Raw genomic sequence first — 23,194 nt, forward strand, 5'->3', positions numbered from 1 at the left:
TCCATCACTAAGTTCAAATGTCTTATTTTGTAATTTTTGGCATTAAAAATCCTTCATTCCAATTTACCTTACCGTAGTGACACAAAGTGACCACATGAGGCCGCAGTAGACCAGCAGCTCCTGTGTCTCCACAAGCTAAAATAATAGCTTGAAAAATTGATTTTCTCCATGGGGTTTGGTGTGGGAGAAGGTGGTTTACAAACGTCAGTCTCCTGTTGGAAAATTTTGTCTAACAGTGAGATAAAGACGTGAACATGTTCTTAAGATGTCATAGACTTAAACTGACGTAGAGTTTAGAAGCTGAGTCTTAATGATATAAACACAAATTAACAAATATTTATGCGTGGCAGACATTGGAAAAAAAAAAAAGTTGTTTACTGAACATGTTAACATTGTTTTCCTCGTGTATCTGTTTGCAGTCATGTTTTCGCCAAATGCAAGTTTACCAGGTCCAAATTCCACTGTTCACACTGGACATTGGGCACCAGAGCACACAGCTCCTCCCGGTCCAAAGCCAACCCAAGGTTGTTGTAGCTCAGGTCCAGCTCCGTCAGGTGGTGGGAGCCCTTTGCCTTCAGAGCAAAGGTCAGATTAGAACAGCTGACCCCTGACAAATAACAGTAGCTCATTCTGAAAGAGAAGAAACCCCATCACAAGGGTCAAATTTCCTGCTGAGAACCAGCTGACTGGTTTTGGGTTTTGGTCACCACACAAAAAAACCCACTTTAAAAAACATGAGGTAAATCTCAGCATGGATCTAAAACATGTGTGTCTGACCTCAGAGTTTCCAGATGACAGTTGGGACTCTGGAGGAAACCACTCAGTGTCTCCACTCCCGAGTCCTGCAGCTCGTTGCTGCTCAGGTCCAGATGTCTAAGGTGGGACGGGTTGGTCTTCAGAGCTGACGCCAGAGGAGCAAAGCTGAACGTTGTCAAACCGCACCCTTTCAACCTTTAAGATAAAGAAAAGTGTAAGAACCATTAATTCCTGAAGAAGATGGAACAACCTCATGTCGACATTCTGACACCGGATTCCAAGATGGCTGCCGCTTGTAAACACAGATACTTTTACTATAAATCTCACGTTCTCACCTGCAGACAGTGTTGTTTAATTTTTATCTGTATGTAAACGGTGAGTTAAGTTGATGGAAAGTTACTGTTTGGACGCAGTTTTATCTTCTGTTATTGATCGTAGGCTACGTGTTGCATTGTCAGCACACAGCTAAACTGGTCTTTTGTTCGTGTCGTGTGGATTTAGTTTATTAGAGTTGGAGCCGTTTTGTTTTCCAGTAAACATGGTTTTCTTCTTCGTGTTCTACGCGGGATTAGCATTAGCATGTGCAGTCCGTCTCTGAACCTGAACCAGCGTTTCCCGTTTGTGTTGAGTTGATTATATATGAATATATTAATGTTGCATCCCAACTAATGTTAGCGGGCATTAGCAAAGCTGATACTGTGATTGGCTCATCAGTTACAGTGGACTGACCTCAGAGTCTCCAGGTGACAGTGTGGACTCTTCAGTCCATCACACAGCCGCTTCACTCTTGAATCCTCCAGGTAGTTTCCACTCAGGTCCAGCTCTCTCAGGTGGGAGGGGTTGGACCTAAGAGCTGAGGCCACGACGCCACAGTGAGTCGACAACCAGTGAGTCTGAGGTTACACAAAAAAAACTCTGTTAGCATAAAAATACTCTACAGTCTAATATTTGCTTATATTACCAAATAACTTTGGTAAAACCATCATCATTAAAGGCTACATATTGTACCCTATTATAGCCTGAAAGCCAGTGACCCTGCATCAGCCTCAACTAATGTTAAAAACATAACGCCTCTATTCTGAACAGTCCATTGACGATGAAGTGGAGTCGTGTAATCAGACCTCTGGACTCACCGAGCCTTCCTGCAGTTTCTCAAAGCTGGGATCAGTCTCCATCGTCCCTCCACTGATGCGTTGTACTTCTCCAGGTCCAGCTCATCCAGAACCTTTTCTGACATCTGCAACATGTAAGCCAGAGCTGAGCAGTGGATCTCAGAGAGCTTCTTCTCAGATCTCTCCTCAGACTTCAGGAACCCTAGATCTCCTGATGCACCGATTGGTCGTTCATCTCTGTCAGACAGTGGAAGATGTTGATGTTTCTGTCAGGAGAAAAATGATCACTTTTGATCTCCTTAAGGCCACTGATGGCTCTCTGGATGATCTCTGGGTGTCTGGTTCGAGCAGCTCACAGCTGAAAGGTCTGTCACGCAGGGGAGTCGGGGTGTCCACCGGTTCGAGGGTCAGATGACAATCTTCTGTTGTTGAAATGTTATTTTCTGCTTGGTGAGCGAGGCTTAATACTCCTACCGGTTTGTGCTGTACACGCACACCCAGCACGCTCAACACGCAGCCTGGTGCACGGAGGTATACCAGGGCCTTAAGATAAAGGTTAAATCTGTAATACCCCTGAGCCAGAGGTGGGTAGTAATGTGCTACATTTACAACATACTTTTACTTGAGTATATATGTGAATGGTACTTTTACGCCGTTCCATTTGGCTAAGTGACGTTCAATCTTTTTTTTTTTCTTTATTACATGCACAATCTATTTCTCTCCCTGTTGGCTATGGCTGACAAAATCTTGCCAATCAGATGCAGCCAGTTGAGTCACATGACAAGTGTTGTCATGTGACCTCTTGTTTTGATTCCATACCTTATCGTTTACAATGTACGACTGAACATGACTCAGCAGGTTTTTCCCTCTTTGTCTCTTTGCTGACAGGTCGACTGGTGAAACCAGGTGGGAGGAGCATGTTTGAGTCTGTCTGTGGCTTCATCCACACAGGTACGTGTTTGTTTCATCACATGACTGATGATGATTCAGGTGCACTCGACACGTTCAGTGAAACAACTTTAATGGAACTTTAATGTCAACGTGGGCGACGTCATCATAGCACAGTTGTGTCGTGGTTTTCTACGCAACACAAACACACAAACTATTTCGGAACCCGACACTCGTCTCTGATGAGCCCTGAATACTTGTCCCCCTCTCTCGTGTAAATGGATCGACTCGATGTCACTCCACAGGTGCAGGTCTTTGAGTTTCTCTCTACATAACTGAAGTTCAGAGGTTGGTTTTTGGACCAGTCGCTCATTATGGACTTGCAGCTGAAGAGTGAAGACACTGGTCATTTGATAAATGAGCTGATGATTTTTATTATATTACTCTTCAGTTTCTTACTTCCTGTGTGGAGGTCCAGGTGCAGGACTGAAGAACGGAGGTTCATCTTTGGACCAGTCGCTCTTCACTGACTTGAACGTGTCGTTGTCATAAGCAACGGATTCATTCTTGTTTTAAGGGGGGGGAAAAAGTCTGTCAGTGGGAAACTCTTAAAAGTAGCATGTAAATGTAACCACTTTAAGAGTTTAAATGTGCCTTAAACAAACCAGGAGCAGCTTCAAATAAACTAAAAGTAATCCAACTCACTCTGTTCTCCCGGGTCCACGTTCACCAGCAAAGTACAGAGGTTCATCTTTGGACTGGCGGGACCTCACGGACAGACACACGGACACCGGAGACTCTGCTCTGTCCCGGCCGTCTCCGTCCACACGCTCTGCCATGTCCTCGACTTAACTGCGTCTGAAAGGCAAGCTTTAAAAAAAACAACTGTCAACTGGAGACAAGAATCAGGTGGAATGAGTCCAGTCAAGTGTGCGTCACGTCACGCCACGCTCCGTTACCATGGAAACTATGAGGAGATAAGAACTGAGACGACACTTACTTGTGAGTTTCCTGTAACACAAATGAATGAACCATTATTTAAAACCTTAGGATTAAAACTCTTTTCCTCTTAGAGATTACAGTGTTGAAATGTGTACAGAGGCTGTAAGACTGCAAACCTGAAGATAATCTGACATTTTCACCAACTTCATAAACACCTGAGCAAAAAAACCCGCAAACTTTTTTAAAATCGTTTTTATGAACAGAAATAAAATAAAAACCTTATTTTGTGACTTTTACAAAATGATCACGACTCAAGCTCTACTTCCAGAAGAACTTTTAATCTCTGGCAGTTATTTACAGGTTTTCTGTAGAGATTTTTGGACAAAATAAAAGATACAAAAACTGTACTTTTATTTGCATTAAGTCTAAACAGAGGAGGCGGATTTTAGAATGATGTCGTCATAGAGGTTGACTTTATTTATAACGATAAGCTTTTCTAAGACGACCTTTCGCCATTAAACTGAGATAAATGAACCCAGGTTTCACATCACCATTATTATTATTATCCTCTGTGTCTCGTCTTTTTTTCAACGACTGAAAGAAGAAGAGAAATACCACGACGAGACAGAAGTTAAACCAGATAAATGAATCCTGGTTTCACGTCTTTGTCTTTTTTGTTTTTGTGTTTTCAGTCACTTCAGTCAACGTCTGAGATAAATTATATTACAATATTCAGTAAATAAAAGATAAAAGAGATTTTAAGACATATAACAGATGTTATTTATTTATTTAATTAAATATTTACTCCGTATTAAAATAACTGTAAAAACTGCACTTTCGATTGTATTTAGTGTCCTGTTATTATGCTGTTAGTGAATTCATAAATAAACATTCATAAGAAACACTTTTAATAAAACACACACTCTTTAATTACAGCTTTATTCATCTCACACACAATTCAACTGAAAACAAAATAATTTTTTTAACAAATTATAAAACAATTATAACAAACCCAATAATATTAAAAAAAGGCTCACAGTATGAAAACAATCATTTATTGTAAATTATTAAAAGAACATGAAAGTAGCTACATACCTTTTGTGCGATCTTCGTCTTCTTCATTTGATGATTTTCTTATGTATTAAAATTTTTATAAAATCTAATAATAGTGAATAAATAAACTTTTTTGGTATTTTTTTTTACCTGTAGCGCCACCAGCAGGCGATGACTGGTATGAAATGAATGACACTAACATCTGCATGAGACGTGATTTATTACATAATAACTAACAACGAAACTGCGGTCGACAACTGTGACACCTGTCAGTCTGTTGGAGGCTGTCATTAGAAGTTTCACCTGAGACAAGTCGCAACTGGGATAAAAACAAACTTGCCAATTGCGATTAAGAACTTCAAATTATGATAAAGAACTTCGAACTGCAATAAACAATTTCAAATTGCGATAAAGAACTTTGAACTGTGATAAAGAATTGTGAACCGCGATAAAGAACTTTGAACTGCGAGAAAGAACTTCAAACTGCGAGAAAGAATTTCAAGTTGCGATTCAAAAAAAACAACTGCAATGAAGAATTTTGAAGCTTTGAACTGTGGAGGGCAGCACCAACATAAAAAATAAATTAAAATATAAAATCATGGACACGGACATCACAGGGACATAGAGACAAACAACCATTCACTCTCACATTCACACCTACGGTCAATTAATTGTCAAATTTACCTAATCCCCATATTGCATGTTTTTGGACTGTGGGAGGAAACTGGAGAAAACCCACGCACACACGAGCAGAGAATGCGAACTCCACACGGAAAGACCCTTGTTCCAAGTCTTCTTGCTGCAAAAGCAGGAGTGCTAACCACAACCAACAGAATTCCAATCACGCAAATATACTGTCTTTCACCCATATCACTGGTGGTACGGTACGGTTTGGAATGGTAAAGTCCTGGGTCACAGAACCTTGACTGCCCACCAGCGAACAATGACATGGAACAAAAGACACCAACATAACAGACAACGACATGGAACAAAAGACACCAACATAACAGACAACGACATGGAACAAAAGACACCAACATAACAGACAACGACATGGAACAAAAGACACCAACATAACAGACAACAGTGGACAACGACATGGAACAAAAGACACCAACACAACAGACAACCGTGGACAACGACATGGAACAAAAGACACCAACACAACAGACAACAGTGGACAACGACATGGAACAAAGACACCAACACAACAGACAACAGTGAACAACGACATGGAACAAAAGACACCAACACAACAGACAACCGTGGACAACGACATGGAACAAAAGACACCAACACAACAGACAACAGTGGACAACGACATGGAACAAAAGACACCAACACAACAGACAACAGTGGACAACGACATGGAACAAAAGACACCAACACAACAGACAACAGTGGACAACGACATGGAACAAAAGACACCAACACAACAGACAACAGTGGACAACGACATGGAACAAAAGACACCAACACAACGTTTGCCGGCGTTTTGCCTTGACTTTTTCTGTCGCCCCAATCAGCTGTTGCAGCTCCACCCTGACCGTACCGTTTTACTCTGGTACCCCAAGGGAAGGGTGCCAAAGAGCGGAACAGTTGGGGGTCTATTGGTTCCTTTGGTTCTATTCCTAATGGGAATGCAACTAAACCAAACCGAACTGTTCCACGCTAAGTCACCATTCTTCCGTTCCTGTCTCCTCCCACATTTCTTGTCCAAATTCAACCGTTCCGGTATGGAAACGTTAGTCTTATTGAGAACATTTAAGCTTGTACATAGGTTTTTGAAGTTCCCGCTACATTGTGGGGTTTGACAGCTGTTAGCATCCATCATGTTGAATTACTGCCCTCTTCTGGATTCTGGAAATGTTTGTCAGACGTTTTGTCACGTTCTAATAGGGTACGATTTTCCTGTTATGAGGCAGGTTAAGACATGCTTTATTTATTTATTTTTTTCATATATTTTACAATAGGTTTTTTTTAAATTCTTTTTTTGTTTGGTTTTATTTTTCATATTTTTTTAAGAACAATTTAAATAATATAGTTAAAACAAGTTTGGCTTAGCTCAGATGTATGAATCAAGTGTAAACAATATAAATGTTTATAATTTTTTTAAATTTATAGGTACTTTTTAAGTACCTATATGATACCTATATTCACTTCCCTGAATCGGGAATTGTATAGAGATATTTGACCCTCTGCTAATTTAAAAATTCCGGTTTGAAGTGCCGTACACACTTGTTGAAACAAGTTTGTGTTCCTGAGCCACTATTAAGTGGGTCTCACTGGTACAAGGCAGTTAACTTGTAGACTTTTTTGTGTGCGCTCTGCTTTTCTTTGGGGCCAAAACGTTCATGTTCAGCAGAATTAAGTAGTTTGGCTAAGACTGTCATGGTGATTAAATCCAAAAGGGGGCGGTAATGCTGGATTATGAATGCCAACTGCTGTAAAACACCAAAGAAGAAGAGGCAAACCCAAAACATGATTTACCTGTCATCAAACTGAGACGCTGTTCGGTGGTGTCGGGGGTTTTCAGGGGAAACTGAAGCTCCTGGAAAGAAAAAAGGTCCTTGTATCCTTACTTTGATCTGCCTTCAGCAGCAGATGGAACTGCGAGGTTTCATCAGGTGATTTTTACAAGAGGTTGCAATGTATTGCAGAAGCTCTGGGTCCCCCCTCTCCATGGCAACCAGGACTCCCCAGGAGGAGCCCCATTTCCTGCGGATGTCCCTGAAGACGACCTTGACAAGGTTCTCAGCGTTTCTTGAGATGATGTTTACATCGGTGCCTTTAAGTTGAGCCCAGGTCTCATCTACCATACGTTGAATGGTGGATTCCAAGTCTGTGAAAAAAGACCTGTCCCCATTAACTGCCTTCCGGACTTTCCTGATGAGTGTTGAGATGACAAACCTGAGACAAGTCTTGCTAACTTGTCTATGTTCTGCTTCGGCAGCAGCTGTTGGATCTTCCTGCTCTGGCTCTGTGGCCTGTGGAATCTGTGCTGTTGTCTCGTTCTCCATTAACGTGAGCACCTTTTCACTGTAGCGAGATACCTGGTTCTCCAGCCACCAGCCCGTCAGCGACAGGAAGCAGACCACTCTGTTCCGTATATCGTTATAAATGGTAGCAGCTGGATGAAGGTCAGATTCTTCTGTGCCGAGTGAACCTTCTCTGACTGATTCTAAAGCACGATCTCCAGTGACGTGGCTGTACAGAAGATCACTCAGGTCTCCGGTCAATTCGAGCATGTCGTCACGTGACAGATTCTGAAGTCTGTGAATCAAACCAAGCGGGTCTCCACCGGTCTGCAGCACAGGTTCAACATCAAACAGCAATGAATTGACTGCATCATCGTCTGAGACGTTGGCCTCGCTGTGGTACTTTGTCTTTACTTGTGAAAAGATTCGACAAATGGAGGCTTTGGCGAACATCCTTGCAAAAAAGTTACAGATCTTTGCCCTCACTCCCTTCTGTTTTTGGGACTTGGGGCTTGACTGGACAGATTCGGTGTCTTTGGAGCTGATGTACTCAGTAAAAGACTGAGCAATGTCCTCTGCTGCAGTTTGAGTCTCCCGAGAAAACTGCTTCTGCAGCTGGTTGTACTCGACTTTTTCAACATCTTCCACAATGGGCTCAATGATAAGATTCATCTTGACGCTGAGGACAGACTGGACGGACTGTGCCATTGATGTCTCTCTATCTATATTTCTTTTAGCCTGGGTGTGGTAGGACGAGGTCTGGACACTGCTGTGTCGACGTTGTTTCTTTGAGCAGCAGCACATCTTGCCTGCAAACTTCTTCAACATTCTACAGACTAAGCGAATCATTGAATTGGTCGGTTTGGGCTGCACAGGTCTCTTACTGCTGGCTTGAGTAACAACCTCTTTTGTAATCAAATCCGTCAGAGCTTCAGAACTCGGACCCTGGACTGAGTCGACGCCCAGAGCCTCAGAAAAACTGTGAAAGATTGTCTCCTCCACGATCTTGCGCACATTCTTCAATGAAGTATCGTGTTTCAAAGTGTTTGACACAGTTTCTGTGATGCAGTAAAGGACTTGGACCAGCATGTCTGCCATCCTGAGTCTGGTATCATTATCAGGTTTACCCTCCGCCAACAAACTCCATTGCTGCCCAGACAAACCTCTTGAAAAGGCTTTGACGTGTGGACTGACGGAGGCGACTGTCATGTTCTGCGTCTTCATTTGGTCCTTATTGATTCCTGATCCAAGTGTTTCTTTGGGGTTCCTCCTTAAATTAGATTTGTAATTTTCAAGTTCACTTTTATTATTCCTTGAATTAGCAAGAACTGATTAGTTGTTCTTGTTTGTTTTGGGATGTCTTACGGCAGTTGGCATCCATTAAGTTGCATCACTGCCTTGCTGAGGGCACTGGAATAACCTAAAATTAATTGATGAGGTCACTGGCACATCAAAGGATGGAACCCGGCCCTTGGAGTGTGTAATCATGTGACCTCACTCCGGTCCCATTGGTCCCTCATTCGGTTTCATGGGTGGAGCTGACCAAACCAAACCGCTCCACTCACTGAAAATATGCCTTTAGTCTTTAAGGGCCTTGTCATGCACAAAACCTCACCAAACCTTGTGTTCACATCATGACTTGTGTAAATTGCGACCTGACCAATATTTCGAGTGATCACTTGGTGTTCCCACTAGCTGCGCAGCAGGCTTCCGCCAAGACAAACACCGCCCTCACCTGAGTGGCCAAATGTTTGCTTGCAGGAATAGCACACAGCAGGCCTCCACCCAGTCTCTATCCTTCTTCATCTTGGTCCTCAGTGATACCCCCTCAAAGCCAGCCATTGTGCCACCTACTGGCAACAGGAAGTTCACCTTCAGTAACAAACATTATTTCATTCAGCTTAAGCTATCAGGGTGTGGCCTACATTTACTATACTCTCACATAACAAATTATTGGTGGCCTCTCTAGCACAATGGCCACAATGGCCATTGTGGTCACTCCACGACCTGACATGCACTGTGTGTGAGGAACCGTTCAGTGCTGCTTGCAGCCTTGCTTTTCTTCGTTGTCTTTTTAAGACGGTAGGCATCTCAAATTTATCCCTATTACACAAACTGACCACACGAGGCAGCAGTAGACCAGCAGCCCCTCTCGCTGCTAGCTAAAAACCTGGATTATTCTGTATGGACTTTGGTGTGGGAGAGTGAGTGGTGTTTAACCCTGCGTGCTGTTGGAAACTTGTATCTAGCAGTGAGGTGAAGTATCAAGAATTTTGTAACGTTATTGTACATGCAAGCTAGCCTAGATTGTGTTAGTCAAGCCTTTTGTTAAGTTGCAAAACCAACCAATGACCATCAACAATGACAAAATTACAATAAACCTGGTATCGCTAGGTACGTAAAAGTTGTTTATTGCCTCTTCAATATCACACAGCATTCATCACATGGACATTTAAAGTAATATAAATTACTTGCACTGAAAAAAGAAAATGGTTGACCAATGTACAAAATGTACTTTATTTGGTAAAACCTAAATGAACTAACTTCAAAGTACAGGTAGCAAGTTATTTGAAGACATGCTTAATTTAGTTTGAATTAACTAAAATTAGAAGTAATCTCTAATAATTCAAACCTCTGTCTGTTAATTGCACAACTGTCCAATGGTTCAGTTGACGGGCTTTAAACTTGGCAGGTGACTTACTCAGGGCACCGGTGAGTGCCGCGTTGACGTTGGCAGTGTTTGGAGGAGAAATGCAAGAGATATCGGTAGAAATACTACTGATAATATCACTAAACAAGCTGCCTCTGCCGCGTCTCTCACATAGCGTCCCCATCAGACTCTTGCCAATTAAAGGACCTTTGCTTTTTCTGACTGAACTATCGGGCTTGGGTGCTTCCTGAGCCACGCTCCACAGATAGGTCACAGGAGACATATTTTGGGCCACCTTTACTAGCCTTTTACTTATAATTGATTACATAACACGCACATAAAATGATCATTGGATTTATTTGTCAATGTCTTGAAAACGTCTGGTTTACCTATTCAAAATAATTTAAAATATTAGGTTTTACAGTCTGTAACCGCAGCCTGAATAAAACCTAATCTGGAATCAGTTGAAACAGGAACACCTGGATTAAATAAACAAATGTGGCAGAAAACTAAAGTGTGTGTCAGGTCTCCTATCCTTACTCTCTGATCTGCCTTCAGCAGCAGATGGAACTGCGAGGTTTCATCAGGTGAGTTTTACAAGAGGTTGCGACGCATTGCAGAATCTCTGGGTCCCCTTGTTCCATGGCAAACAAGACCCTCCAAGAGGAGCCCCATTTCCTGCGGATGTCCCTGAAGACGACTTTGACAAGGTTCTCAGCGTTTCTTGAGATGATGTTTACATCGGTGCCTTTAAGTTGAGCCCAGGTTTCATCTACCATACGTTGAATGGTGGATTCCAAGTCTGTGAAAAAAGACCTGTCCCCATTAACTGCCTTCCGGACTTTCCTGATGAGTGTTGAGATGACAAACCTGAGACAAGTCTTGCTAACTTGTCTATGTTCTGCTTCGGCAGCAGCTGTTGGATCTTCCTGCTCTGGCTCTGTGACCTGTGGAATCTGTGCTGTTGTCTCGTTCTCCATTAACGTGAGCACCTTTTCACTGTAGCGAGATACCTGGTTCTCCAGCCACCAGCCCGTCAGCGACAGGAAGCAGACCACTCTGTTCCGTATATCGTTATAAATGGTAGCAGCTGGATGAAGGTCAGATTCTTCTGTGCCGAGTGAACCTTCTCTGACTGATTCTAAAGCACGATCTCCAGTGACGTGGCTGTACAGAAGATCACTCAGGTCTCCGGTCAATTCGAGCATGTCGTCACGTGACAGATTCTGAAGTCTGTGAATCAAACCAAGCGGGTCTCCACCGGTCTGCAGCACAGGTTCAACATCAACCAGCAATGAATTGACTGCATCATCGTCTGAGACGTTGGCCTCGCTGTGGTACTTTGTCTTTACTTGTGAAAAGATTCGACAAATGGAGGCTTTGGCGAACATCCTTGCAAAAAAGTTACAGATCTTTGCCCTCACTCCCTCCTGCTGTTGGGACTTGGGGCTTGACTGGACAGATTCGGTGTCTTTGGAGCTGATGTACTCAGTAAAAGACTGAGCAATGTCCTCTGCTGCAGTTTGAGTCTCCCGAGAAAACTGCTCCTGCAGCTGGTTGTACTCGACTTTTTCAACGTCCTCCACAATGGGCTCAATAATGAGATTCATCTTGACGCTGAGGACAGACTGGACGGACTGTGCCATTGATGTCTCTCTATCTATATTCCTTTTAGTCTGGGTGTGGTAGGACGAGGTCTGGACACTGCTGTGTCGACGTTGTTTCTTTGAGCAGCAGCACATCTTGCCTGCGAACTTCTTCAACATTCTACAGACTAAGCGAATCATTGAATTGGTCGGTTTGGGCTGTACAGGTCTCTTACTGCCGGCTTGAGTAACGACCTCTTTTGTAATCAAATCCGTCAGAGCTTCAGAACTCGGACCCTGGACTGAGTCGACGCCTAGAGCCTCAGAAAAACTGTGGAAGATCGTCTCCTCCACGATCTTGCGCACATTCTTCACAGAAGCATTGTGTTTCAAAGTGTTTGACACGGTCTCCGTGATGCAGTAAAGGACTTTGACCAGCATGTCTGCCATCCTGAGTCTGGTATCATTGTCGGGTTTACCCTCTGCTAACAAACTCCATTGTTCCGCAGACAAACCTCTTGAAAAGGCTTTGACGTGTGGACTGACAGAGGCGACTGTCAATTTCGGTGCCTCCATTGCGTCCTTATTGTAAGTCTCCTGCTTGATTCTTGATTTAGGTGTTCCTCTGCAGTTCCTTCTTGTACTTCTTCTTAGACTTGTAATTTTCAACCGTGCATTCCTGAATGAGTGAGACTGAATTGATGAGGTCACTGGGACATGAAAGGATGGAACCTGGATTTACTTTTTTATCTGTGCAGTAAATGTGACGTCATCTTCTTTGGTGTTTCAAGGCAGTTTGCATCCTAAGTGCTTCAGGATTATTTTCAAGCTAGCCTAGAGTCTGTTGGGCAAGCCTTTTGTTAAGTTGCTAAAATCTTTTTTTTTTACTTGAAATAAATAAACCTCAATAAGTTTCTGTTGCACTGAGGCACATGGACAAGCTTCAGTGACAAAATACACCTGGCACCACAAGGTACTATTGCCTGTTTAATATCACACAGCATCCATCTCTATTTTTACAAACTACCTGCGTTACATGAAGTCACATGGACATTTACATCTAAACGACGTATGAAGACAGACGCTGAATGTAACCTTCTTATTTTCACACTGCACTGTTTCAGCATACACACGTTCCATACACGAGTTGACGACTGACAACTACACTCTATGGTAACTATACGACTGTAACTGACCCATATGTCATTCTGTGATGCTTTATAGTCATAGAACTGATTCAGGTTTCGGTCACGTCCCGGGGCTTCGACGAGAAACGTCTCTTACTTCATGTGTGAAGGTCCAGGTTCAGCAGTGAGTTATGGAGGTTCATCTTTGGACCGGTCACTCTTCACAGACACAGTTGGACATGGCAGACGCTGCTTTCATTGTGTGGCACTGACCCCTGCAAATAGACACGTTATTGTTCATTATGGATTTGATTTAGCTCAAAAATGTCATCTTGTATAATGCTTTAAAAGTACACAGTATATTAATGTTTTAATTGTACACTTTCATACAATAAATAAAAAACAGAATTGCCTGGTACTGTTTGGTCACAAGAATATCTTGGGTGAAGATGAAATCACGCTCGGATGACTTTCTTTTGCAGTTGTCACGTGGTGCATTCACACCCAGCGTGTAACGATTTTTCGCGTTGCATCACTGGGTCGTTTCACCGTTTTGTGCCAGTTCACGCTTGAGAAGAACTAGTTAAAAATTCAGTTCATACCCTTGCAAATCAACTGGTTCATGTTCATAGTGCTAAGTCAGGATTTCCATCTGTAGTGTTGTGTTTTTTTTTTTATTGTTATTTTTATTATGAGCCACTGTTTTTTTAGTCCTCCGTTTTTCAGCCGATTTCAGTTTATATATAAAAACCTTATACTGGTTCAGGACATTCTCACCAGCCACCAGTGCAGAAATCGCTGACAGCGCAAACTGGAGAACTTGAATTAAACATCAACATACACATAACGTTGTCCTGTCCTTACTCTGATCTGACTTCAGCAGCAGGTGGAACTGCGAGGTTTCATCAGGTGAGTTTTACAAGAGGCTGTAACACATTGCAGAAGCTCCGGGTCCCCTCGTTCCATGGAAACCAGGACCCTCCAAGAGGAGTCCCATTTCTTGCGGAGGTCTCTGAAGACGACCCTGTCGAGGTTCTCAACAGTTATAGGGATTATGTTTACTTCGGTGCCTTTAAGTTGAGCCCAGGTTTCATCTACCATACGTTGAATGGTGGATTCCAAGTCTGTGAAAAAGGACCTGTCCCCTTTAACTGCCTTCCTGACTTTTCTGATGAGTGATGTGACGACAAATCTGAGACACGTCCTGCTAACTTCTCTCCGTTCTGCTTCATCCTGCAAAGCTTCGGCAGCAGCTGTTGCTTCCCGCTGTGCATCCTCCTCAGCTTGTGCTGACTTCTTATTCTCCATTAACGCGAGCACCTTGTCACTGTAGCGGGAAACCTGGTTTTCAAGCCACCAGCTCATCAGTGACAGGAAGCAGATCACTCTGTGCCGTATATCTGCGTAAATGCTGGCAGATGGCTCAATTTCAGGCCCTGCTGCACCTGGTGGGACGTCTTTGAGTGTTTCTGGAACAGGATCTCCAGTGAAGTGGCTGTACAGAAGATCACTGAGCTCACTTGTCATTTCGAGCATGTCGTCGCGCGTCATATTCTGAAGTCTGTGAATCAAACCAAGCGGGTCTCCACCGGTCTGCAGCACAGGTTCAACATCAACCATCAATGAATTGACTGCGTCATCATCTGAGACGTTGGCCTCACTGTGGTACTTTGTCTTTACTTGTGAAAAGATTCGACAAATGGAGGCTTTGGCGAACATCCTTGCAAAAAAGTTACAGATCTTTGCCCTCACTCCCTCCTGCTGTTGGGACGTGGGGCTTGACTGGACAGATTCAGTGTCTTTGGAGCTGATGTACTCAGTAAAAGACTGAGCAATGTCCTCTGCTGCAGTTTGAGTCTCCCGAGAAAACTGCTTCTGCAGCTGGTTGTACTCGACTTTTTCAACGTCCTCCACAATGGGCTCAATGATAAGATTCATCTTGACGCTGAGGACAGACTGGACAGACTGTGTGATTGATGTCTCTCTATCTATATTCCTTTTAGCCTGGGTGTGGTAGGACGAGGTCTGGACACTGCTGTATCGACGTTGTTTCTTTGAGCAGCAGCACATCTTGCCTGCAAACTTCTTCAACATTCTACAGACTAAGCGAATCATTGAATTGGTCGGTTTGGGCTGCACAGGTCTCTTACTGCCGGCTTGAGTGACAACCTCTTTTGTAATCAAATCCGTCAGAGCTTCAGAACTCGGACCCTGGACTGTCTCGACGCCCAGAGCCTCGGCAAAACTGCGGGCAATGGAGTCCTCCACGATGTTCCGCACATTCTTCACTGAAGCATCCCGTTTCAAAGAGTTTGACACAGTTTCCATGAAGCAGTAAAGGACTTTGACCAGCATATCTGCCATCCTGAGTCTGGTGTCATTGTCAGGTTTACCCTCTGACAACAACCCCCACTGCTCCGCAGTCAAACCTTTTGAGAAGGTTTCAACGTGCGGAAAAACAGTTTCGACTGCCATGTTCTTGGTCTCCATTGAGTCCTTATTGATTCGAGACTCAAATATATCTCTTCGCTTTTTCGTATAAGCTCAGTAATTTAGATTTGTAATTGTAAGGTACGCCTTTTAATTATTTTGACTGATGTGATGAAGCAACAGAGACGTTAGCAACATGGGTCGATTGATGACGTCACTGGCACATGAAAGGATAAGATCATTTTGACTTACCTTTGATTTACACGACACTGCGATGTTACATCCACGATGGAAGGACTCGCGCATCAACTGACTCTGTATCGTGGGCTCAGTCAGTTGAAGCTTGAGATAAATTCAGAAGAACTTTGAGCTGTGGAGGGCAGCACTCCACCTTATCACAGTGTAATAAAGGCCGTTAAATCGGGGGGCAGTGTATTTGCACCTCCAGTTGTTCCCTAGTTACCTGATAAACTATGGCTGCCTCCTCTCACAGCCATACCTCAGTTTTCACAATTTTCCAATAGACGACCACCTTCCGCCAAACTTGGGTGAGGTTGAAAGGGAGGGACGAAGGGCCTTCTTTTAATATTCTTCACGGAAGCACGTTTGTGTGCAGCTCGCACTTTGATGAAGAAAGGGTTGATGCGCGCCTTGGAGCAGGCGAAGAGGCTAATGCTAGTGGCTCCGCTGTGGAGGAAGAAAAGCCTACAGTCGATGAGGCTCAGGAGCCCGCGACTGACCATATCTACGCCTGCAACTCTGCAAGTGAGTCAGAAAGTCAGCTGAGGGACCTGTCCTGCACACATACCGTCAACTGATACTGTGCCCCAGACGAGGAATTCTGGTTCTGCACCCGTTTTCCATCAGAGAAGATGTTCTGGATGTTTTGGGATGCGGTTGCCCCCTCAGCATCCTGGTTTTATGTACTGGAGTGGAGCAATAACCGGAAGTAGGGGGGGGATACACTGCTTCTCTGGGATTTTCGAGGGCTACTTCCAGGAACCAACTGTGACGTGATAAAGGCTGTTCGTACAAGGTTCAACAACTTTGAGCTGCGGACCAATATATTTGTAGGCTTTGACCCCAAGAAGAAAGGAGACATGGCCTTCATATTTGAACGCCACCAAAAAAACAAAAACTAGACTCTTCACTGGTCTCCACAGTGGAGTAATGTTTTAAGTGAATCTTATATTTATTTTATTTGGCAAAGGTTTTACGCTGGATGCCTTCCCCATTTGTCCGGCCTTGGGACTTTGGACGTGAATTATTGCCAGGGGCCTGAATTGCATTCATAACCTCGTCATCATTATAGAAACAACCAAAACTGCACTGGTTCCCTTTCAAACACCATGTAGACTAGTAGATCTTTCTAACCTGGCACTCCCACACCTCTCTGAACTTCTCCATAGCGGCACTCCCCCATCTCCCTGTACTCCTGTACTCTCCCATCTACATCATCCATTCTTCACACGAGTGTGAAGCTCCCCGTCTCTGGAGCTCTCTCCTACAAATCCTCATAATAACACTGGCAGAGTGAAAACAGATATCACATTTAGTGAACAAAACTCACTAAATAAAATCTGATTTAAACCCAAAGATAGGATTTTAAATGTCAAATTTACAAATGAACACATTTAAAATCACTGATTTTCTCTATGTGCTTTGGTGTGGGAGAGTGAGTGGTTTACAAACTTCAGTTTCCTGTTGGAAGAGTCTGTCTCGCAGTGAGATAAAGTCGTGAACAAGTTATCGTAGACTTAAGCTGACGTAGATTTCATGAAGTCCTTTTGTTAAGTGGCTAAAATCGTGTTTCTCTTGCGTCGCTGCTGGCAGCCACGTCTTCAGTCGTCTACAGCACAAGCAGACTTAAAAAAAAAAAAAGGGAACAATCTCTTAAAAGTTTATCCCTAAAAATACTTGCAGGATTTCCTCACTTACACAACAAAATGACCAGTGTGTGCATGTAGCACTTTGTTTAAAGTGGTTTAACACAGTTCAACTAAATCTGGAATGAGGTCATTAGGTGAGAAAAGACATTTGGGTTTTTTTCCCATCCATGTTGCTGCTGTGAGTCTGTGTTTCTACAACACAGATGTATGGTCATCAAACCGGTGCAGCCTCCACCAATGAGGCATGTTTCCGCGGTCAAACTGGGGAAGTAGCTTTCAAAGAGTCAGAGAACGCTTGCTTCTCAGCTTCATGCTGTGGAGAAGTAGCAGTGTGTGAATATGGAGGCAGTTGGCGCGTTTCTGAGTGTCCTGGTCGTTTCAGGTGAGAGGATGTTTTTAACATCTTTGTCGGCGCCTTGATTCTCGCTGATTTACTCGTGTTTACTCGTCTAAACCAGAGATTGGATTTGTTTGCTCAATCATGACATTTTGGTCTGAAAAAGTGATTCACTATTTTCTACGACAGCTTTGAGAAACTGTTAAAATAATGCAATTTTAAGAAACAAGTTATTATTGTTATTATGGGATGTTATAATAGTAATTAGGAGGACCAGTCATCTGTTTGTCCATGGTTTCCATGGTAATTCATCAAACATCATCAATTCATGTTTGTCTGCTTTACCTATTACAACTAGTTTAAAAAATGTTATATAATGCACAAGTCATATTTACAAAAGTGTGTACCTGCTCTAGAGCGCCCTCTTGAATTACAGACATTAATAATGCAGCAGAGCTGTGAGTGACAGGTGACCGACCGTATCTCTGAACTTCTCCTGGTCATTGTTGTTTCTTCAGGTGTTTCAGGTGATTGTCCGGATGCCCATCTCTTCATCACTGCACCACAGAAGATACAAGCACTGACAGGATCATGTGTGTGGATTTTCTGCAGCTTCGAACCTGTGACCACTGAGGAGACGTTATCCGGCGTGTGGATCAAAAAGAACCCCCAGTTTGACCAAAATCCCAACATCGTGATCTTCAACAGCACCAATAAAAAAAACATCTACAGCGGTGAAATAAGAGGAAACCTGAAGGAACAAAACTGTAGCACAGTGTTTTACAACGTACAGACAAACTTCACCGACAAATACTTCTTCAGGATTGAGAGCAAGTCATTCAAGGCAACAGCTAGTTGTAATTCTGTTTACATCAATGTTACAGGTGAGAGTTTGTGAAGGTTCTCAGCAGGGCCGCTGCTAAGCTTCTGGTGCCAGTGTTTAACCCGAATAGAATTTCACGAATTTAAATACTAACCTGATAATTATTTATTTATCTGTTAAAAGCACTGTATGAGTTGTCCCGCCCTGCTTTCCTCTCTTTGACACCATATGCTCCAAGACACCGCAATGGATTCCTGGTTTCACGACTTTGTATGACTTTTGTCCTCGCCCAACACAGTCTCATGTGCCTTATTCACCTGGAAGTCAGGTGTGCTCGGACCTGTTATCAGATGCAAGCCGTGTGACGTTGCAGCACGCCTTTTGTGCAAACCTCTGCAAGCCGGGCTGCGGCCTTCAGGTGGAGGTATGCGCTTGACTCGGTTTTCAAGTGCAGAGATCATGTTCATGGACGTGTTCAGGGCAGGTCTCTGGTCTCATGTATAAAGTTTTGAGCAGATCGGTCAATATACGGCAGAGTTACGGGGCACAGCCAGCTTCAGGTGGCTGACTTCCTGTTGGGGGGTCATGCAGACATGTTCAGGGTGGGTCTCTCGTGTCGCCTATGAAGTTTCGAGCAGATCGGTCAATGTATGGTGAAGTTATGGGTCACTTCCTGTTTCATGACGAACAATCAAAATGTGTCAAAATTGCGATGGCTGCCACAGATACACCCCTTTTTAAGCTGCAAGACCTTTTGATGCATTTCTGTTCTTGAGAAACATGCAAGATGGCCCGCAAAATTCAAAATAGCTGACTGCCTGTTGAGTTTAGGCTGTGGTGCCCAGAGACTTTTTGGACGTCTTGGTCTGTGACATGTTTGGTTTTTTGGTGTAACTTAGTATCAGCTATGTTATACCAGGTTTCCCTGTTAGGGGGCGCTGCCTTGCCATTTTGCGCCACTTTAACACGTTTCCCTTATTTCATAAAATTCTTCGGCAGTTCCGTTTTTCTTTGTACGCTGTCACCACCGTGTTTGTGTTCCTCACAAATGCGTTAAAATAGGGTAAATAGTATAGGCCCAAGCACTGAGCCCTGTGGAACTCCACAATTCACTTTTGTTTGAACAATTTTTATGTTATATCTAGAACTGCTTACAGTATACACTGATGACACTGTTATATCTATATATATATAATGTCCAAATGTTCACACGGAAGTTTTACTGTCAAACGTGTGATTTCACATCACAGATTCTCCTCCAAGCCCCACCCTTGAAATACCACCAGATCTGAAGGAGAACGAGTCTGTGACTCTTACCTGCTCAGCTCCCACCCCCTGTCCTGGCTCCGCCCCTCGACTCACCTGGCATCTCCAACAGGACTCTCCCAACGAGATAAAGAAAAACCCGAATGGAACCTTTACGACGAGAATCAAACGCACCTTTATTTTGTCGGACAGAGACGACGGACGCAGCGTCGGCTGTTCTGCTGTGTATCCTGTGAATGAAGGACAAGAGAGGACAGTGGAGAAGAACGTGTCTCTCAGTGTTTCATGTAAGATAATCTCAGTTTGATTCAGCAGCCTGATGCTCCTCCTCTCTTACTTCACTCTCACGTCTTCTCCAGATGCACCCAAGGACACAGTGGTGTCCATCAGCAGGTCAGAAGGTCACCAGGTGAACATGACCTGCTCCAGCAGAGCCAAACCTTCTGTCAGCAGATTCTCCTGGTTCAAGAAGAACCTCGGCAGAGACGTGGAGGTGGCTGAAGGAGCTGATCTCAGCATCACAGATGGAGGCGTTTATTTCTGCGAGGCCTTCAATGCTGTTGGTCAGCAGAGGTCAGCAGAGATCCAGCTCACAGGTAAACACTGATGTTAAGATCTTCTGCTGTTTCCTCGTTTCCTTTGACTGAAGCCGTTTCATAAATCAACTCCAGGAAAATTAAGTCCAGACATTTTTGATATCTGGACCTTTTTCAGTGTGTCAATGTTTATCATGTCGTTTCTGTTGTTACGTTACACGACCACGTCAAACTGCGACTTCTTTGAATCTTATAGTTTTTATCGATAAATTGCGACTTCTTTGAATCTTATAGTTTTTTATCGTTAAACTGCGACTTTAAGTCTTATAGTTTTTTATCGTTAAACTGCGACTTCTTTGAATCTGACAGTTTTTATCGTTAAGCTGCGACTTCTTTGAATCTTATAGTTTTTAAACTGTGTCTTATTTGAATCATATAGTTTTCATCGTTAAACTGCGACTTCTTCGAATGTTATACTTTTTATCGATAAAACGCGACTTCTTTGAATCTTATAGTTTTTATTGTTAAGCTACGATTTCTTTGAATCTTATAGTTTTTATCTTTAAACTGCGACTTTGAATCTCATAAATTTTATCGTTAAACTGCGACTTCTTTGAATCTTATAGTTTTTAAACTGTGATTACTTTGAATCTTATAGTTTTTGAACTGTGATTACTTTGAATCTTATAGTTTTTATCGTTAAACTGCAACTTCTTTGATTCTTATAGTTTTTATCGATAAAATCCCACTTCTTTGAATCTTATAGTTTTGGTTCTGGTTTTGTTTCCCATCAGAAAAATCTCTAGTGTGGAAACTGATCGTCGGAGGAATCATTGGGTTTGTACTTCTCGTTTGCGTCGTCATCTTTGTTTGGTGAGTATTGCTAACCATTGCTAACCATCGCTAATCATTGCTAGCGATTTCTTTGTTCCATTTATTTTAACTAAAACTTCCGTCTTTCAGTTATTGGAAGTCCAAACGTCCATCTGTCCCTCAGACTCTGGTGAGAAATTGTTAAACGAGTTGTACATTTATTTCTCTGCGTTTGTGGACGAGCGCATCCACCTCACTTTTTTTTTTTACCTCTGTTTCAAACAGCGTCCAGCAGGTGGCGTTCACGTCGACCCACAGTCAGACGGAGAAAACATACATTACGGAGAAATCGACTTCTCCAAGTGGAGACATGAGGCGTCCTCCTCGCTCGTGCCACAGGACGGGGGACAAAAGCAGGACACGGTGTACGCGCAGGTCAACACGTCCACGTCCACTGAAGGCCACGAGGACATCTACGCTCAAGTGAAGAAAAACTGAGCCATGTTTGGTTTTTGTGAAGTCAAAACTTAGTTTCATACAATTCATGTGAAATATGCTTTTATTTTTATTCAAACATGTCTTTTTTTAAGGCTTTTTTCTGTATTATTCCTTTAATCTACTGTAATTTTGTGCGATATAAAAGGTCTAAAAGATCCTGTTTTTTTATTGTATCTACACATTTGTGTGAAACTGCGTCTTATAGTTGTGTATTTATCATATGTGTCTTCTGTGAACGTGAACCAGCGGAACAACAAACCACGTGTCAAATTCAGGCCGATTAGGTGTGAAAACACCCCGAGAACCTTCAGGGAAATTAATAACACAGTGTTTTATTTAAAGTTTCCATGCTGACAGTGAGGACGCAGCTTTAAAAGAGTCAGTGAACACATGATTGTTGAGCTTGTCGTTTGAGTGAGTGAATATGGAGACGGTCGTCGTGTTCCTGACTGTCCTGTTTGTTTCAGGTGAGCTGAATCTCCTTCACTTCTATGCTGTTTTCTAACTTATTGATCGTGTCTTAACTATTGGCTTCTGAGTCGCTTCACTGATGAGGAAATGGTTGCATTACATTTAAATATGAATACCTGTTTGTTCTTGTTCTTGTTGCATAAATAGGTAATTATGCAACTGTAGTGTTTGGAAAGTAAAAAGAAAAACTTCATTTCCTAACTCACATTTATTTGGGCACGTGCTTGTATTGGGACTGGGTCTGTTGACTGTTTATGGGATATGTCCCTGTATATTTAGAAATGACACCGTTTATTTTGACACATTTATTAGACGGGTTTTACATTTTTGATCAAAACTGTAGATGTAACAAGCGGGAAAAAGTTAAAGTGTGATGACACTGTGAGGCTCCAAAGTGGGCGGAGTTTTGGTCATTTTTGTTCCGCACAAGCAAATTTAAAACAGGATGTTGTGTTCCTACTCGTAAATGAGACGTTTGTATTTAAAGTTTAGTTTGAATATTTATTCTTAGACGATAAAAAAGTACACGTTTTATGTTATCTCTTGTTTTATTGGCAGAGCTTGTGAGTGACAGGTGACGGAGCGTGTCTCTGAACGTCTTCTCCATGTCGTTGTTGTTGTCTCTTCAGGTGTTTCAGGTGATTGTCAGCGCTTCCATCTCCTCATCACTGCACCACAGAAGATACAAGCACTGACAGGATCATGTGTGTGGATTCCCTGCAGCTTCAAAACTTGGAAAATGTTAAACAGCAGAGAGGAAAAATCCGGTATCTGGATGAAAGATAAAAAACGAATCAAAATACTAGGAAACCTGAAAGACCAAAACTGTACCACAGTGTTTGACAACATACAGACAGACTTCACTGGTAAATACTCCTTCAGGATTGAGAGCAAGTCATTCAATGCAACAGATGTTTGTAAATCTGTTTACATCAAAGTTACAGGTGAGAGTTTGTTACAGTGTTTGTGTGTGTGAAAGTTCTCCGTCATCTTTTATCAATAGGGCCCATGCTCTCACACTGTGATGCGAGGACCTATT

The 23,194-nt window shown here is 42.8% G+C and overlaps 1 protein-coding gene and 1 long non-coding RNA gene across 2 annotated transcripts; one reads left to right on the forward strand and one right to left on the reverse strand.

Annotated features, from left to right (window-relative positions):
* Positions 1–437: 437 nt before the first annotated feature.
* On the forward strand, positions 438–21,814 carry LOC131446680 (B-cell receptor CD22-like). The gene is made up of 8 exons (XM_058618103.1): positions 438–585; positions 2,757–2,819; positions 18,267–18,632; positions 19,822–20,124; positions 20,197–20,433; positions 21,168–21,246; positions 21,337–21,376; positions 21,472–21,814. Exons 2-8 carry the CDS (start codon positions 2,786–2,788, stop codon positions 21,682–21,684), a joined length of 1,272 nt encoding a protein of 423 aa, XP_058474086.1. The 5' UTR covers positions 438–585; positions 2,757–2,785; the 3' UTR covers positions 21,685–21,814.
* LOC131447063 (uncharacterized) lies at positions 497–4,050 on the reverse strand. Its single transcript, XR_009233991.1, has 4 exons — positions 3,462–4,050; positions 1,486–1,649; positions 778–951; positions 497–630 (listed from the first exon to the last, which is right to left on the reverse strand). It is a non-coding gene; the product is annotated as an uncharacterized LOC131447063 (long non-coding RNA).
* Positions 21,815–23,194: the final 1,380 nt, after the last annotated feature.

The sequence above is a fragment of the Solea solea genome, chromosome 1 (genome assembly GCF_958295425.1).
Source record: "Solea solea chromosome 1, fSolSol10.1, whole genome shotgun sequence".
Lineage (NCBI taxonomy): Eukaryota > Metazoa > Chordata > Actinopteri > Pleuronectiformes > Soleidae > Solea > Solea solea.

Excerpts from the sequence above, each read along its gene's own strand:
- LOC131446680 (XM_058618103.1), top strand. The coding sequence starts at position 2,786 with ATGTTTGAGTCTGTCTGTGGCTTCATCCACACAG. Across the intron at positions 20,125-20,196 it reads CGTGTCTCTCAGTGTTTCAT|ATGCACCCAAGGACACAGTG; the intron begins GTAAGATAATCT and ends CGTCTTCTCCAG. Across the intron at positions 20,434-21,167 it reads AGCAGAGATCCAGCTCACAG|AAAAATCTCTAGTGTGGAAA; the intron begins GTAAACACTGAT and ends GTTTCCCATCAG.